This window comes from Lissotriton helveticus, chromosome 5_1 (assembly GCF_964261635.1).
Source record: "Lissotriton helveticus chromosome 5_1, aLisHel1.1, whole genome shotgun sequence".
Lineage (NCBI taxonomy): Eukaryota > Metazoa > Chordata > Amphibia > Caudata > Salamandridae > Lissotriton > Lissotriton helveticus.
In genome coordinates this window covers 1,406,821,266-1,406,837,880 of record NC_136065.1, presented here as the reverse complement: position 1 = coordinate 1,406,837,880, position 16,615 = coordinate 1,406,821,266, and the positions used below count along the sequence as shown (strand labels likewise).

Sequence of the window (16,615 nt, the reverse complement as noted above, 5' to 3'; positions counted from 1 at the left end):
TGCAGATGAGGTTCCTGGCTTCTAGGAATCTCATAGTTCTGGATCAGGAAATGTAGTGTAGCCCCTCTTGGGCTTCAATTCAACCAATGAAAGCCCCCATCCTAAAATACTAAATGAGAAGTACAGGGTGAAGGCTGAACCAGTCATCCATCACAAGCGAATTACTTCTTTACCCACTGCCAGAAAGTGAAACCAGAGTTCCTTCTTCTTCATGGGGCTGTAAAAATGGTACTTAGAAAGGTGTTGAAAGAAGTAGGCAGTCTGGTCTTAATAAGATTCTGGTAAATATCCTTTATTACGAATTTTTTATCACGCGGACTTTGACTCCGCATACCTTTTCTCCGCATTGTCCCCTACCCCGCATACCATTACTCTGCATTTTTTTACATCGCATGTGCATTTATCATGCATGCCTTTACAACGAAAATAGTTGTAAAGGTATGTATGGTAAATGTACATACGATATAAGAAAAAAAAAAAAAGAATTTGGGCGATCTACGTCGTTGTGAGGAATCAGGCTTTTCCGTTTCCTCACATGGACGTGCACCGCCCCTGACAGAGAGAGGACGTGATTGAGGAAGCAGAAGCAGTGAGAAAATACAAGAAGAAAAGGAGAGAAACCACGAGGAGAGAGAGGTAAGGGGGAATGGGCCTGGGGTGGGCATTAATTTTTAAGGGATTAGGGTAGTGTTTGTGTAGTGTAGGGTAGTGTATGTGTAGTGTTTTTGGGGTTAGGGTAGTATTAGTGCTGTGTAGGGTAGTCTATGTGTAGTGTAGTGTTTTAGGTTTTAGGGTCCTGTTTGGGTAGTGTAGTGTTTTAAGTTTTAGGGTCGTGTTTCTGTAGTGTATGTGTAGTGTAGGGTAGTGTTTATGTAGTGTAGGTTAGTGTATGTGTAATGTAGGTAGGGTTTTAGGGTCGTGTTTGTGTAGGGTAGTGTATGTGTAGGGTAGTGTTTTTGGGTTTAGTGTCGTGTTTGTGTAGTGTAGGGTAGTGAATGTGTAGTGTAGTGTTTTAGGGTTTAGGGTCGTGTATGTGTAGGGTAGTGCTTTAGGGGTTAGAGTAGTGTTGTGGTGTGGGTTTAGTGTAGGGTAGTGTTTTATGGTTTATGGTAGTGTTGGTGTAGTGTAGGGTAGTGTTGGTGTAGTGTAGGGTAGTGTTTTAGGGTTTAGAGTCGTGTTAGTGTGGTGTATGTGTAAAATAGGGTAGTGTTTTAGGGGTTAGAGTAGTGTTGTGGTGTGGGTGTAGTGTAGGGTAGTCTTTTTGTAGTGTAGGGTAGTGTTTTATGGTTTATAGTAGTGTTTGTGAAGTGTAGGGTAGTGTATGTGTAGTGTAGGCTAGTGTTTTAGGGTTTAGGGTAGTGTTGGTGTAGTGTAGGGTAGTGTTTTAGGGTAGTGCTGTAGTGTAGGGTAGTGTATGTGTAGTGTAGGGTAGTGTTTTAGGGTAGTGTTGGTGTAGTGTAGGATAGTGTGTGTGTAGTGTAGGCTAGTGTTTTAGGGTTTAGGGTAGTGTTAGTGTAGTGTAAGGTAGTGTAGGGTAGTGGGTAGTGTTTTGGTGTTGGTGTAGTGTAGTGTAGTATTTTTTGCAGAGTACTCTCACTTACCTTTAAAACTTTTACAATGAGTATACCTTTAACATGCATGCCTTTGCGTTGTAAAGGCATGCGTGGTAAAGGCATATTTGTTGTAAAAGTTTGCGTTGTGTTAATTTGCGGAGTGATAGTATTTGCGGAATCATTTTTACGGAGTGATGGTATGCAGTGTATTTGTATGCGGAAAAACGTCACATATTCTAATATTCTCCAAGAAAAGATAGCCTCAAAGATTTTGCTGATGAATCTCCTCCAGTGGTAAAGATTGCCTCACTGATGGTCAGTTTAGCTTCGAAGGGGACTACGATTTCATTAAAAGCAACGTCCTCTGATATAGTTGACAAGAAGGGAGATGCACTTGTTTAGAGACCGTACTCAGCTGCTCTTATATCAATAAGAGCAAAAACATATTCTACTTATGATGTGAAAACTTTATTATAAGATTTTCAATCTTAAGGAAATCTAGACCAAGGGTACAAGATGCAATTTGTAGAAGAAACTCATGAGTTCTTTGGGGCACTCCTTCTACTTGGTGCTGAGCGAGCTGAAGAGATCCGAGCATGGAGATTCAAGAATTATTGAACAAGTAAGACATGGTACATGTGCTAAAAGAAAAATTTATATCAAGGCTGTTGTTCGATTAATTTCTTGATACAAAAGGTTTCAGTAGAATTCGTCCAGTCCGACTCGAAAAACCTAAAACTCTGTGCTGCTAAAGGGGACATTCAAAATTGTAATATTACAGACAATAATTCCTTTTAGCCCTCTCAGAGGTTGCTTTGGTTTTACAGTCTGGGAAAATACTATCAATGTTAAGTCCTTCCCTTCGGTCTTTCATCAACCCAGAGTGTCTTTGCAAAAATGGCTGTTCCACAGGTGGGTAGTCTGCATGAAGAAGTACCTTGATCACTGGCTGATGTCTGATGTACTCATCTTCTTTTTCAAAGACATGCAGTGACGTCTCGAGGGTGTGCAAGAAGATCCAGGGCCATAAGCTTTTCTTAAACCACGGTAAATTGAATCTGCAACCCTCAAAGAAGAGTCCATTAATCAGAGCTGCAATTCAGGTGGGCGTAGGAAGACTCCTACCTCCGGACTCGAGCACTACCAACCAGATCTATTAAGAGCAGACACAGACTCATCATTCAATGGTTACGGACAAATAATGGGTGAAACTCCAAGAACTAACAGCAGCATGCTCCTCAGTAGTTCCCTACAATTGTACCAGATATTGAACCACCCATTATAGCATTGGTTCCCAAGCTCTCAGAGTCAGCAGAGGACAGTGCCAGTAACCTGAAAAATACTTCAGTATCTTGCGTGGTGGCAGGATCCAAACAATCTGAGAAAGAGTGCTCGCTTACCTGCGCCATCTCCAATAGTCATAACAACAGATGCCAGTGACTCGAGGATGGTGCAAATATGGAGAGATAGACAGTTCAGGGGCAGTGGAGTCTTTGGGAAGATGGGAATACTTTCTTCTGGAGGGAAATATCAGCAATATTCCAAGCCCTCCTATTCTTCTGAAAGTTCATAAAGAGAAGAGATGTGTGCATATAGACAACCAGTCTGCTCATACCTATGTGAACTACCATGAGGGTTCCAAGGTCTAGCAAAGACAGAATGACAATTGGGAGCTTGGAAGGAATAGAATCTCTCCTCTCAATGAGAACCATTTAGCTTTCTGGGAGTTAGAACACACTTGTGGATTGTTTGAGCAAGGTTTTCTGGAAGAATTTTGAAATATGGTGCTTATCAAAAGATTTTAAACCAGTTTTTTCTGAACTGGTTAAGAGTTATGATTTTTTGGGGGGGGAACCGGTTAAGAGTTATGATTTTTTGGGACAGGTCATGCTAGGTTCAGGAGTACTGTTGCATGTGAGCGGGTGATTTAGTATCTGAGCTTCAAGGGATCTGGATGCCCTTGAGATTTTGGAACAAGCACCTAGACAGACTATTTTTTCCCTGGAGGTGTCCAGTAATACACTCTTGTATTATTTCATGGGATTTCCCTTACCTTCATGGATCTCCTTTTTCATTGCCATACTCTTCAAAAATCTCTCTTTTAGCCACTGGAGTGAATACATTTAGAATTCTTGATGGACAAAGTTACTTCTGAGTTTAGTATCCATTTGCTCAGGCCAGAAATTCGCCCATCTGGGTTCTTCCTTATCTATTGTTTTGACCAGATACGTTCCTAAGGCATAGTACTCTGTTGTTCCAAAAACTCTATCTTCTCTTCACAAGATTTGGTTCTGCTTGTTTTTTATCCTACCTTTTGAATTAAAAGAAAAGATTTCTCCACAATCTAGACATTTATGGAGCTCTATCTATTTACGACCATTTTCGTCAACCATGCATCACTGACGGATTTGCAATCACAACTGCTTATTAATCATCTCAAACTGACTTGCCAAATTGAGTTCAAAGGTGTTCCACAAAAGCCATTATCAGGTCAGTCCTTCATTTCCATGCACATTTGTTTAAATTTACTTTTATAAGTTCAGTTAAAGAATGCAAGAAATATTCATTGTTTTGTTGCATTCTGTATAACTAAAGATTTACAGCAGCATATCATCCTCAATTGTCTTGAATGTTTAAAGTTGCACTCCATAGAAACATTTTTCATTATGCTTGACAATAGCCTCATGCTCTGAGGACTGGTCAGAGGAACAAAGACGAGGAGGTAATGACCTAGACACTTATCAGTAACCATCATTACTTCAAGTCCAGGTCTTTCTCAACATTCTTAAACTCATTCCCTTCCTCCCTGGGGTGATTAATTCTAATCATAAGTTCCAAAGATGTGTTTTTGTTGTTTTTACTTGGCATATTCAAAGAGTGTATTGGAAATATCGACCTTTACTACATTATCAGGGGTGGATTTAGATATTCCTTGAGGATTACTTTTACTTGCTTAATGTAGCTGATAAACGATTTCTGTGATAGAAGCCTCCTCATGCTGTTAGAACTACAATGAGGTCGGCCTGGATTCTGAGTAATAAAGATTATCAGTAAGCAGGGCACGAGTCGAAGGTACACAAGAGTAGACAGTGTCAACCCACACTTTTCACAGGGTGGACGCTTTCCACTCACACAGAACAATGCTGAACTCGTCCCGGTGTAAACTTCACACACTGGGACACATTCAGTAGCGCCTGCACATGGTGTGCTTTGATTCCGAGCAGCAAAGCGCAGGTGGGGAGGGAGCTTTGTTAGTTTAAATTTGAGCTGGGCCTTAAACAAAGGCCAAAGTTAAGGGGCCATTAAGGCGTCCTTTTGTTTGAATATCATAGCTGGGAGCTATGGGGAGCCCTCACTTGGATATTAATTCCAATTGATAGGGTATAAAGGCACATCGCTTATTACTTTACAAGTAATAAAGAGAGGCATGCTTTTGACTTTATTCAGTCCCTGTATACAAGATATATTTATGCACTGTAAGAACGCCAGATGTGTTGGTCTGCCCTAGTATTTACACAAGTAAAAATGTAAATACCACTATTTTGTTTAATTTCTTTTATAGAGCTACTAATTCCAATGCATGGGGTCAAAGCTCTTTATATCACATGTAAAAATGATACATTGACAATAAATTATGTGTTTGAATCAATGTACCGGATGCGTTACATAGGACAGAGAGGGTTACAAGGGGTGAGAGTCACATGTCCGTCATAGCTCACTGTGCTATAATAGAAGGATTACAAGTTATGAACTGTAAGTAACAAAATAATGTCTGCTAAAAGCAGTAACTCACTTATCCATTTACATAAAATAAAAATCTGTCATCTGTGTGTTACATGATGTGCTTTTCAGAAGACATATTAACCCTCTAAACTACTTTGATTCAAAACGGACTAGACAAAACACAGATTTCTCCAACAAATACGTTAACCTCACGAGTTATCCTACCATTATTATTAGTTCCTGAAACTTAGACTCTCCAACCAATTAGGCAGAACAAGAACAGATTTACTGGCACGTTTCTCTTTGTTGCCAATTTCTTTGTGGCAAAGTTAAAAAAAAATGGATGAGTTAAGGCTCGGATTTTGTGTGGTCCCAGCACAACATCTAATTTGTCAAATATTATAATGCTATCAAATATACTCATTATAGAACTTATAAACAACTGTGAAGGTCTTAAGACCCGATGTCATTTCTGTCGAGGTCATGGGTTGTGGTGCCACTTCAAAGAAATCCATGTGTGATGTCATGCACAGTGATGCCTCAGGCCGTGATGTCACGCACCATAATATAATTCGCATACTGCCTAACTTGGTTAGTGTACCCCCCCCCCATAGCTCCTCCCCCGTCTTCTGCCCTACATGTAAGAAACTGGGCCATAGCAAACTATAATATAGATTACAATGTACTAGTATTCAACCTGCGTTGATCCTCTCGTAACATATCTTAAACTGTACAAAGTCGGACACTAACAGCTTATGCTGCCAAACTGCTTTATTTGCATTCCGCTACTGTAGTCCTGCATTTAAATGTGATATATATATATAAAAACTATATATGAAACTGCCAAATATTCACGTTTGGGGTGTATACTTTACTTCTTGTCGTGCTATCAGCGAGCTGTCAATGTATTGCCCGTTTTACACGCAGAAGCGAATACCCAATAGAAACATTAAATTCTGGTATTTGTCCTAGATCTACAGACGTTGACCCATGAGGCAGAGCCGGTGCCTGATCTTCAGCCTTCCCATCCAGTTCACTTAAGAACATGCATGCACGCAAAACAAACAGCTCAACTTACCGCCTCTCGAACCCCTGGGGCATCATAGCCCTGGTCAAAATAGGGCAGCGCATCCACAACAACATCACCAGCCACCAAACTCGTACCCGCCATCTCCCTAGATTTAGAACTTCTGCTTTACCGACATTGAAATAAAAGACGGCGGTGTTTTTCAAGCTTGGGTCTAGTCCGCGAACATTAGATAGAGCTCTCAACCAAGAGCTGCACGATCGAAATAGAAACAAAGAAAGGACAGCAAGTAAAGACAAATATAGCGGCCATCTTGGTTTCATTACTTTTCAAATTAACGAATTTAGGGCATAGTGGGTTATAAATTGAAGCATTCGTAAAATATTTGTACCAAAGAACGCTTGTCGCAATCTACGCCGACTTTTTCGAAATCTATTTTCCCGCAGTTTACTGCAAAGTGGAGTATCATAAACTGAATTCTTGAGTTATAAAAAGTGAGTTCTTGATTTTATCTGACTTCTTTCTCTGGCAGTCCAAATTTTTACTCCATTCCATTAGTCAACTTTAAAATCGTAAAACATCGATGCATTTCGGATTTAAACTCTAAGAAGGCGATCCGTGTTGCTTTGTCAGGTAGCAAACAGCATTATCAAACCGCTCATTTGGTCCATCGACTAGGGGTTAGCATAGTGTTGTGATGTGACTTAACCTATTTGGACTCGGCTGCGTCCAGTCCCTGAGTTCTGTACCTTAGAACGTTCATGCCGCGGTGTTCTAGGAGCAACAGTTGGTGTTAGGCTGGCGCAGGCGGGCAACTAGAGTAAAATTTCGGGGGGGGGTAGGGGCTGAAAAATATTTCGAGGGGGGCTAATTCTTCCAGCCACAGACAGAGTGGCTGTAAGAATGGGTGAACACACAACAAAAGCCTCATTTACTATTAATGGTCTTTTAAAGACCTGTTAAGTACTCGGGTGCGGCTGTAATTAGATGCACGCCAGCCCGCGAAGACGTGTCAGCCCGGGCTGAAACACACGACGGGGGGCTAAAGCCCGGTGAGCCCAATGGGCGTTGCGCGCCTGGGCTAGCGTGAAGTAACACGTCTTTCTTGCTGTATTGAGGATCGTCTTTGCTTGAGGAAATAAACCGCTTCTGTCATGATCCTGTGTCCAGTGTCATCGGAATACGTCTACTGTGGTGTAGCGCGGAAGTAGCGCAAGAAGATTTGTAAAGAAGAAGTGTTTTCAGCAGGTCAACCAAAGTTGACAGGGTGTTTAAGTCAAGTCAACTGAAGTAAGTAAGGCTACGAGTGACGTATGTTGGAAAATACATTACCGATCATCTCCTCATGAAGGAAGGGAGGAACACATTCACAGTGTGTCAGAGCCAAAAAATTGTCAGCGTGGTGTGAAATCGTGAGATAGAGATTCATATATGGGTACAGCGCGGCAGTGGTGAGAGAAGAGATAATTAACATAAAATGTGCAACAATGAGCTTTTACGGCTTGTGACTGACAGTGCATTTACCGCGCGCTAAGAGACAATTAGACCTGCGCAAGAACAGATGTGTGGTGAGGAAGTCAGACATAAGCTGACAGAAGTCGTCTTCCGTTGAATCAGTAGCGTGAGCGCTTTTACCTCAGCAATTCATTATAATAATTGTAAGCAGCTGACTTCCTTCGTTTCAGTCACGTCAGTGAATGAGGGAGCTTAAGATCTCTAGGTATAGTGAGTCCTCTGCTGGTTGAATTACATGTACTCAGTTTAATAGTATCCAAAGAGCATTTTAGTTGTCCATTGGGAAATCTGCAATCTATTTAATAGTAATGGCTGTATCCTCAATTGTGATTCCTCCTTCATTCCTCGCACAACCGGTGCAACCTTCTATGCCTTGGGAGGAGTGGATTGATCTGTTTGAAAATTACTCCGTAGCTTTAGACGGACTGGAATTCTCAGCAGAGAGAAAAAAACACTCATTTTGGGCACTATAGGAAAGGAAGCACATCGCATTTTCAAGTATTTGCCACAGATGCTCGGAAGTGGAAATCAGCCAGTTGAGGATGTATACCAGGAAGCCAAGTTAAGATTGGAGAAAAGGTTTGCAAAAGAAGAGAATGTTGTGCTCTCACGACACAAGTTCTACACAAGGCCACAAAAACCAGAGGAATCTGTGGAAGACTGTTTCAGTTGGCGCGAGTTGTCTATCAAATGCAACTTTGGGTAAATGGCAGATGAGCTTATTCGCGATCAATTCATCGTTCAATGCTACAGCAAAAAGACACAAGAGCGCTTATGGGCAGCTAAGAACCCAACACTTAAAGACCCACTTTCAATTGCAATGGTAGTAGAGGAGTCTGAGCGATGTATGACGGTCATGAAAAAGAAAGATGAGGAAGCAGAGGAAGTGGCAGCTGTGGGGAGGAAAGATTACCCTGTGAAGTCTAAGAGTGAAAAGTCTAGTTTAAAAGTGCAGATAGGCACAAAGCAAAGGGAATGTGCAAGATGTGGGAGTTCAATACATAACAGTGATTTTAAATGGTGCTTCGCGGGCAAACAAGATTGCAGAAAGTGTGGACGTAGAGGTCACTACGCAAGGATGTGTAAGACGCAGGACCGGTCAAGGGTTGCTGTAGCGGAAGACTCGAGTTATCAATGGAGACAATGAAGAGCGTGTCCTGATGGTCCTTCCAGGCAACGTATATGAAGGGAAAAGGCACCGTCCAAAGGCAACATTTGACATCCATGGCAAGCAGGTGGAACTGATGGTGGCTTGTGGATCTTTGTGGACAATTGTGCCGAAATGGATGTGGGAAAAGGAGTGGCCGCAAGTCCCTCTTCTACCAAAGGACATTGATTCTAGAGGGTACCAAGGAGAGACCATCAATGTCCTAGACTTCTTCACTGCTCCCATCAATTTCAAATCAGGAAAAACTGTGGGGAAGGTCTACGTTGCTGAGGATGGACTTCCAATTTTGGGGTGGGCCCATCAGTTTGAACTACATACCATCATAGATTCGCATGCTGAGGGGCAAGTTCTCAGTTTGTCTGATGCGTCCTCTAAAGAAGTACTGAGAGAAATCGAGGGAGTTTTCGCTGGGGGACTTGTAGAATTCAAGAGGTACACCCACAAAATTGTTTTGAAGAACGGCACTGTCCCCGTGAAACATAAAATGAGGAGGGTACCTGTAGTGGTGAGAGAAGAGGTCAAAAAAAGTTACAAGAAATATTGGAAGAGGGAGTCATAGAACCGGTTGAGGCCTCAGAATGGGTCTCTCGCGTAGTTATCAGCAAAAAAAATGATGGGAAGTTGAGATTCTGCGTGGACTTGTGAAGTCTTAACCAGCATATTGTTACTGACACCTTTCCCCTTCTTAACATTAATGAAATGTTGCTATTGCTTGGGGGTGGTAAGTACTTTTAAAAACTTGATTTGAAAAGTGCTTACCACCAGATCAGGTTACACGAGGAGTCCAAAGATCTCACATCGCTTGTCACTATGGAGGGAACCTTTAGAGTCAGGAGAAAGCCGTTCGGTCTCAAGGCGCTGGGGGGGGGCGCTACTGATCGAACAGCAAGGTCTTGATTATCCTCCTGAAGGTCAGCAGGTCTTGGGTCTGTCGTAGTCTCAGTGGGAGGGTGTTCCATGTCTTGGCAGTGAGGTGGAAGATGGATCTCCCACCGGTGGTTGTTCTTCGAATGCGCGGGACGGTGGCGAGTGAGAGGTCGGTGGAGCGCAGCTGGCGGTTGGGGATGTAGAAGGAGAGCCGTCTGTTGAGGTAGGCTAGGCCAGTCTTGTGGAGTGCCTTGTGTGCGTGGGTGAGGAGCTTGAATGATATCCTCTTGTTGACGGGGAGCCAGTGCAGGTTCCTCAGGTGAGGGGGTGATGTGGCCGTGGCGTGGTACGTCGAGGATCAGCCGTGCTGAGGCATTTTGGATGCGTTGTAGTCGTTTGATGAGCTTTGTCGGAGCTCCCGCGTAGAGGGCGTTTCCATAGCCGAGTCTGCTGCTGACGAGGGCCTGGGTGACTGTCTTTCTTATATCTGTCGGGATCCATCTGTAGATCCTGTGGAGCATGCAGAGGGTGTTGAAGCAGGAGGAGGAGACAGCGTTGACTTGCTTGGTCATTGAGAGCGTTGAGTCGAGGATGATTCCCAGGTTGCGTGCGTGGTCGGTGGGTGTCCGGGCTGCCCTCAGTGCCGTCTTCTGCATCCAGCGTCTTCCAGCGCATCATGTCAGAGGTGTTGGAGGATGTTGAAGAGTAACATTTTTTCAGGATGACATCCTTGTGTTAGGGGAGTCTGTTCAAAACCACAACAAAAGCTTGAGGGAAGTTTTAGATAGACTAAGGGATGCTGGCCTGACCCTGAGGAGAGAAAATTGTACATTTTTTGTGGAAGAAATTGAATACCTGGGGCATACTATCTCTGGTCAGGGTGTTCGTCCAAAAGTTGATCTCATAGAAGCTATACGTGATGCGCCCATTCCCAACGACAAAGATAAACTTAGGTCCTTTATGGGCTTAATCCAGTATTACGCTAAGCTTGTCAGTTCATTTGCCACCAAAACCGAAGCCTTAAGATTACTGTTGAAGAAGGGATGTTCCTTTTCATGGGGTGAGGCACAACAGGAAGCTACCGAGCAAATTAAAAGAAACATATGTGATGCTGGCGTACTTGCACCTTTTGACACACGACTTAGCACCTTTCTTACTGTTGACGCAAGTGCGTATGGACTGGGGGCTGTCTTGTCACAAATCCGTAAGGGGCGTGAACGTACCGTGGCTTTTGCCTATCGTACTTTGACTGAGTGTGAGTGCAATTATTCAGTCATGGAGCGGGAGGCATTGGCTGCAGCTTGGTCTGTCGAACACTTCAGGACCTTATTGTGGAGTCTTGATTTCTGTATCCGTACGGACCACAAGCTCCTGGTGAAAGTGTTGAGCCCTGGGGGTGCAGGTAAGGGGTCAGCAAGATTAGCCAGACTCGCACCTCGGCTGCAAGAATACAGGTATCAGGTTACACACATTCTGGGATGGAGAAATGCACAGGCGGACTGTTTGTCACGGTCTTCAATAAAAAATAAAGATGTAATGAATGGAAGCTCATTGTTGGAGCAAGAAGGTGCTGTTGCCTCCTTAAGTGTGGGGAAGGTGCATTTTCATAAGAGGAATGGAGGTCGAACATGGATCTTGACTCCACCCTTAAAGGGGTAGAGCATATGTTGATCGCAGGTGGAAGAGAAAGTACGGTTGTGCCCAGTGTTAGACCATACATAAAGATACTGGATGAGTTGAGCATGAGCGAGGTTAAGGTGTTAATGAAAGGTGACAAATTTGTACCACCAAGTGAGTTGAGACGCAAGATAATCGCACTTGCACATGAGGGCCATCTCGGCCAAATCTTGACAAAGAAACGTGTGAGAGAAAACTTTTGGTGGCCTAGTAAGGACGAGGAAATTAACGCGTGGGTGGTTGATTGTGAGGTGTGCTTGCAGAGTGAAAAAAAACCAAGACTTGTCCTAAGTCTGCCATTGAGCACATTGAGGATCAAGGATTATCCTGGAGTACGATCTGCTTAGACTTCATTGGACCCATGCATGGTGTTAGTGAGGAACTCAAAAATGCGTTGGTCATGGTAAATGTCCACTCCAGGTGGCTAATTATGCATCTTATGCCTGGAGTCAGTACTCATAGCACCATTGAGCAAGTTAAAGCTGTTTTCAAAGAGAAGGGTGTACCACATGTCCTGGTCACTGATAACGGGACCCAACTTGTCTCAAAAGAAATGAGAGATTTCCTGGACAAGTGTGTGATCACTCATCATCATACAGCTTTGTACAACTCCCAAGCTAATGGCATGGTTGAACGGGCTAACCGTCTGGTCAAGGGTACTATTTCCATGGCCATCCAGAGTGGAAAGAATGTGAGAGTGATGGTGGATGAGATGGTGTGGGCGCATAAAACTACTGTGCATAGAGTAACTGAGTCTTCTCCATTTGAGAAAATGCGTGAGAGGAAGGCCAGCACTAAACTCATACCTGCATGGCTTGTTGCACCCACTGCTATTAATGTGAAGAAGGTTGTATCTAGCTCCAGTGCTTCTAGGATCTGTGCTGGAGACTTAGTTAAAATCAGGCACGGAAGGACTGTCAGAGGAATGTCCAAGTTTTGGGGTCCATTCAGGGTAAGCAAGTGTTTACAAATTACGTTGTGTTCAATAATGGTAACAAGTGGAACAAACGCAAGGTTGCATTGTTTTGCAAAGGTGGAGGAAGATGGTATAAAGCAGACAGTGATGACATTATTGATTCTAAGAACATTACCAATGAATTCTGGCTTTTGAGGGATGTTGAAAACAGTGTTAATGACAGCGTTGTGGGTGGTGACGGAGGTTCTGGGCTCGCCTCAGGGGGAGCACCAGACACCCTTGCCAGTATCTCTTCCCTTCCTCCGGGGGATGAGTCTTCACATCCCGGCCGTGACGGGAGACCACCTAGTTATTTGGCTGACTATGTACTTACATGATTTTTTTTGTTCTCTCTTTATATGCATTCTCTTCCTTCTCCCTTTCTCCACTTTCAGCTCCGTCTTTGTTCTTCTGTTCTTTCAGGTGAAGGGAGGGTGTGTGTTGTGATGTGACTTAACCTTTTTGGACTCGCCTCCGTCCTGTCCCTGAGTTCTGTAGCTTAGAACGTTCATGTCGCGGTGTTCTAGGAGCGACAGTTGGTGTTAGGCTGGCGTGAAGTAACACGTCTTACTTGCTGTATGAAGATCGACTTTGCTTGAGGAAATAAACCGCTTCTGTCAAGATCCTCTGTCCGGTGTCATCACTACACATAGCTGCCAAGGTTTCAGATTGCTATGTGTTACATTTTCATAATTTCAGAGTAATTTTGAGTAACATTTCAAGACTATGAGTGACACTTTCGCGCAGGCAAAATCAAGCAATGAAGATGAGAGAATCATATAAATATCAGCAAATACACTAATTTGAGCAACAAGAAATTCTAGGAAGACCTTAAAACATATCTGCAAAGCATATGAAATGCAAGGAAGGGCACTAACCAAAGACAGACTAAGTGACTGCAGTGCTCAGGCACTGCGAATGATCTCATTGATGTGATCATTCATGACCTGAGCGAGCCCAAAAAGAAAATCTTTTAAGCATAGAAAGTGCAATCGAAGATTATGCCGTTACTCAGTCACAGGCATAATCGGTTGCTAATGCAATAACGTGAAAAAGATGGTGGGCAACAACAGCGCAAAACTGGCAGTGTTTTACTCTGAACAGGTGATAGTGCAAACTAATACAAATTGCACTGTCAGTTTTTTTTTAGTTTTAAAAACAAGCTTTTGCAGTCATGTCACTATTTTATCGGATCACTAATGAAGAAACCATGCCACCCACAATGGTATTATTCAGAGTAAATGATGCAGCAACCACATCACTCTTGCGAGACAATAGGGTATCGCACACTTTGAAGCTTACCAGGAAACTCCAGGTATTTGTACCTCTGTTGGCCATATTTTATAACACTTCCAACATGCCGGCCTCGAGCCTCATCCCTGTTTGTAAAATACACTCCCATTCCAACATGGCCCCGGACCACCGGGAGTATCGTCAGCCAATAAAATGAGGAGCCATTTGATTTTAGCAGTTCGTAATCAGATCGATGGATTGGGGATTGTCCAGAATAGACTATTCTTTCCTAGCTCAAACTACGATTCACAGTAAGTAGCGTAAGTCTATGATTGCATGAAGCTGGCAAGAGGTCTTTAATCTGTGTTGACATTTTAGCACTCAGAAAACAAACGGCTGACAAGTGGTGCAGTACTACTCATGCAACATTATCACCATGAATTACTAAAAATGAATGCGGATAAAAGTAAATGTTGAAGTTGAATTTTATGAATATATTTTATTAGTCAGGTATCCTAAATGAGATGTGACTCAGTCCAGGATGTCCTGGGCGGGACCTGTCCAGTAACAAACTGCCCTGGCGGCCGCTGTAACCCGGGTCACTCACTCCTTCTCCTTCGCCCTCGGCAGCGTTAAGAACTGAATTCGGAAGGGTGCAGCACAGCTGACAGCATACGTAGCCTTAGCAGGGAATGTGAACCTGCCAGCGCTGAGCAGCAGTAGGTCAGCTGTGAGCCCCAAGCCTGGTAGAGCAGTGCACACGCCATAGGCTGTGCACTGCCAGCTGCCAGTTGCCCCATTTAAGTTTAAGGCAGGCTGAGCTTCAGTAACAGACGCCATGCATATGCGTGACAATGCATTTCAGTGCGGTAATGCGGAGTACCACACTGAAATGCATTAGTCTAATACATGATGCGTGATTCTTGGCAGGACTGTAATGGTTAGCATTGTCGCTAGGAAACGCGACCTCTTGTTGGAAGAGTTTTTGAATGCATTTTTATATAGCGCAGACTTTACGCAAAGGTGTCAGCGCGCTTCACAATAGAACCAAGTATGTTACATGAGAAGATTTTTACATATTTACACGTTACAGATACAAACGAGAAAGAGCAAAAAGTAAAAGAAACCAATAGATGGCAGTCACACAAAAAACATATTAGGATGAAGATCGAACAGGTATAGATAACAAATTTACAATATTGAAAGAATTTCCTTGAGGGACCTGAAAAAGGATGTATTAGTTCTGGAAGTGTCTTTCAAAGAGAAGAGATTTGAGGTCAGTTTTGAAGATCCGGGTAGAGGTGGTGGTACGGGGTAGTGGAGGAAGCGTGTTCCAGATTCTAACTGCATTGCCTGAGAAGGATTGAGCCATCAATCTTTCCTTTTGAAGGCTAGGGGGCTTAAGCAGTACATTTTCCGCATTACGAATCTAGAGATTTTCAGTTTATTCGGAGGGTATCGAGGGGAGTAAGTGTGCAAGGCCTTGTGGGTGATACAGGCAGTCATGTAGATTGATCTTGCCTCGATGGGAAGCCATCGGAGAGAAGACAAAATGGGTGTGATGTGGTCACTTCTTTTGGCCCCAAAGACAAAACGAGCCGCTGAATGGAGAACAGATTTAAGAGGGGAAAGGTGGGATTTGGGGAGGCCAGCAAGAAGAGAATTGCAATAGTCCAATCTAGAGAGAACCACAAAATGGACCAAGGTTTTTAGGTCTTCATTCGGAAAGAAACGTTGAATCCCCCAGAGAAGGAGCAGTTGGTATTGTGCATTCCATGCAATGGAATTGATGTGAGAGAGTAGACTGAGCCTTTTGTCAAGTATGACACCAAGGGATATTGAGCTGTCTACAACAATAGGTTTATTGTTGAGTAAATTCAGCTGATCCATCCAAGATTGAACAGGAGGAGGAGAGAGTGAGGTAGAGAGGAGGAGGAATTCAGTTTTGGAAGGATTCAGAATGAGTTGATGAGCTAACATCCAGTTTTGAATAGAGTTGAGAGTAGAGTTGAAGATTGAGATATCGTGTGCGGAAGACACCTTAAGGTAGATTTGAGTGTCATCCGCATAGAGATGGTAAAGGATCCCAGATTTACTTAAGAGATTTCCCGATGGTTCCAAATAGAGATTGAACAAAGTGGGTGCAAGGATAGAACCTTGAGGGATGCCTTGACCTACTGTCAATGAAGACGAAAGACTGTTTGCTATTTTGATCATTTGGGATCTGCCCAAGAGGAATGAGGCAAACCATTTAAGCAGTGTGCCTTTCAAGCCCATTCTCTGTTGAAGAGTGTTAAGGAGAGTGTTTGGAGTTCTAGTTGGGTGGTACCACAAGGACCTAATTTTCCTGTACTGATCTTGACTGCTAGGAAATAATAAGAATAAAAAAAACATTTGCATATCGCCTATGTGAGAACTCTTGGCTTTGAGTTTGAGTTTGAGTTTAAAATATTTCTTAAGCGCACGTACACCTAGCGGTTTCATGGCGCTGTGCTGAACTAAACTCCTGGGGAATCGGAAATTAGAGCCTAGGGGGAGGGGTTTTAAAGGGAGAAGGCTTGTGTAAAGAGGAAGGTTTTAAGTGCCTTGCGGAAGAAAGTATACTGGGGAAAGGATCTCAGGTGAAGCGGAAGAGAATTCCAGAAGGCAGGGGCGAGTGTGGAGAATTTAGAGCCTCCCCACTTTTTGCGTTTAAAGCGGGGAACTGTGAGCAATTGTTGGGTGGAAGAACGCAGCTCCCTAGGAGGGACATAGGGGTGAATTTCAGAACTAATAAAGGCAGGGGCTGAGCCAGACCGGGCATTGAAAATGATGCATCCTAGTTTAAACTGGGCTCGTTCTTGAATGGGGAGCCAGTGTAAGGTCTTAAGGAGGGGAGTGACGTGGTGTGACTTCGA

General features: G+C 43.4%; 1 protein-coding gene across 1 annotated transcript in view; it reads right to left on the bottom strand.

Annotated features, from left to right (window-relative positions):
• The window catches only part of BCAS2 (BCAS2 pre-mRNA processing factor), an 87,768-nt gene extending 81,252 nt beyond the window's left edge, over positions 1–6,516 (bottom strand). Inside the window, exon 1 of the mRNA XM_078644391.1 lies at positions 6,355–6,516. Within this exon, the coding sequence (XP_078500517.1) occupies positions 6,355–6,447 (93 nt within the window). The 5' untranslated portion in view covers positions 6,448–6,516. The remainder of the gene's footprint in view (positions 1–6,354) is intronic.
• Between the last annotated feature and the right edge of the window lie 10,099 nt (positions 6,517–16,615).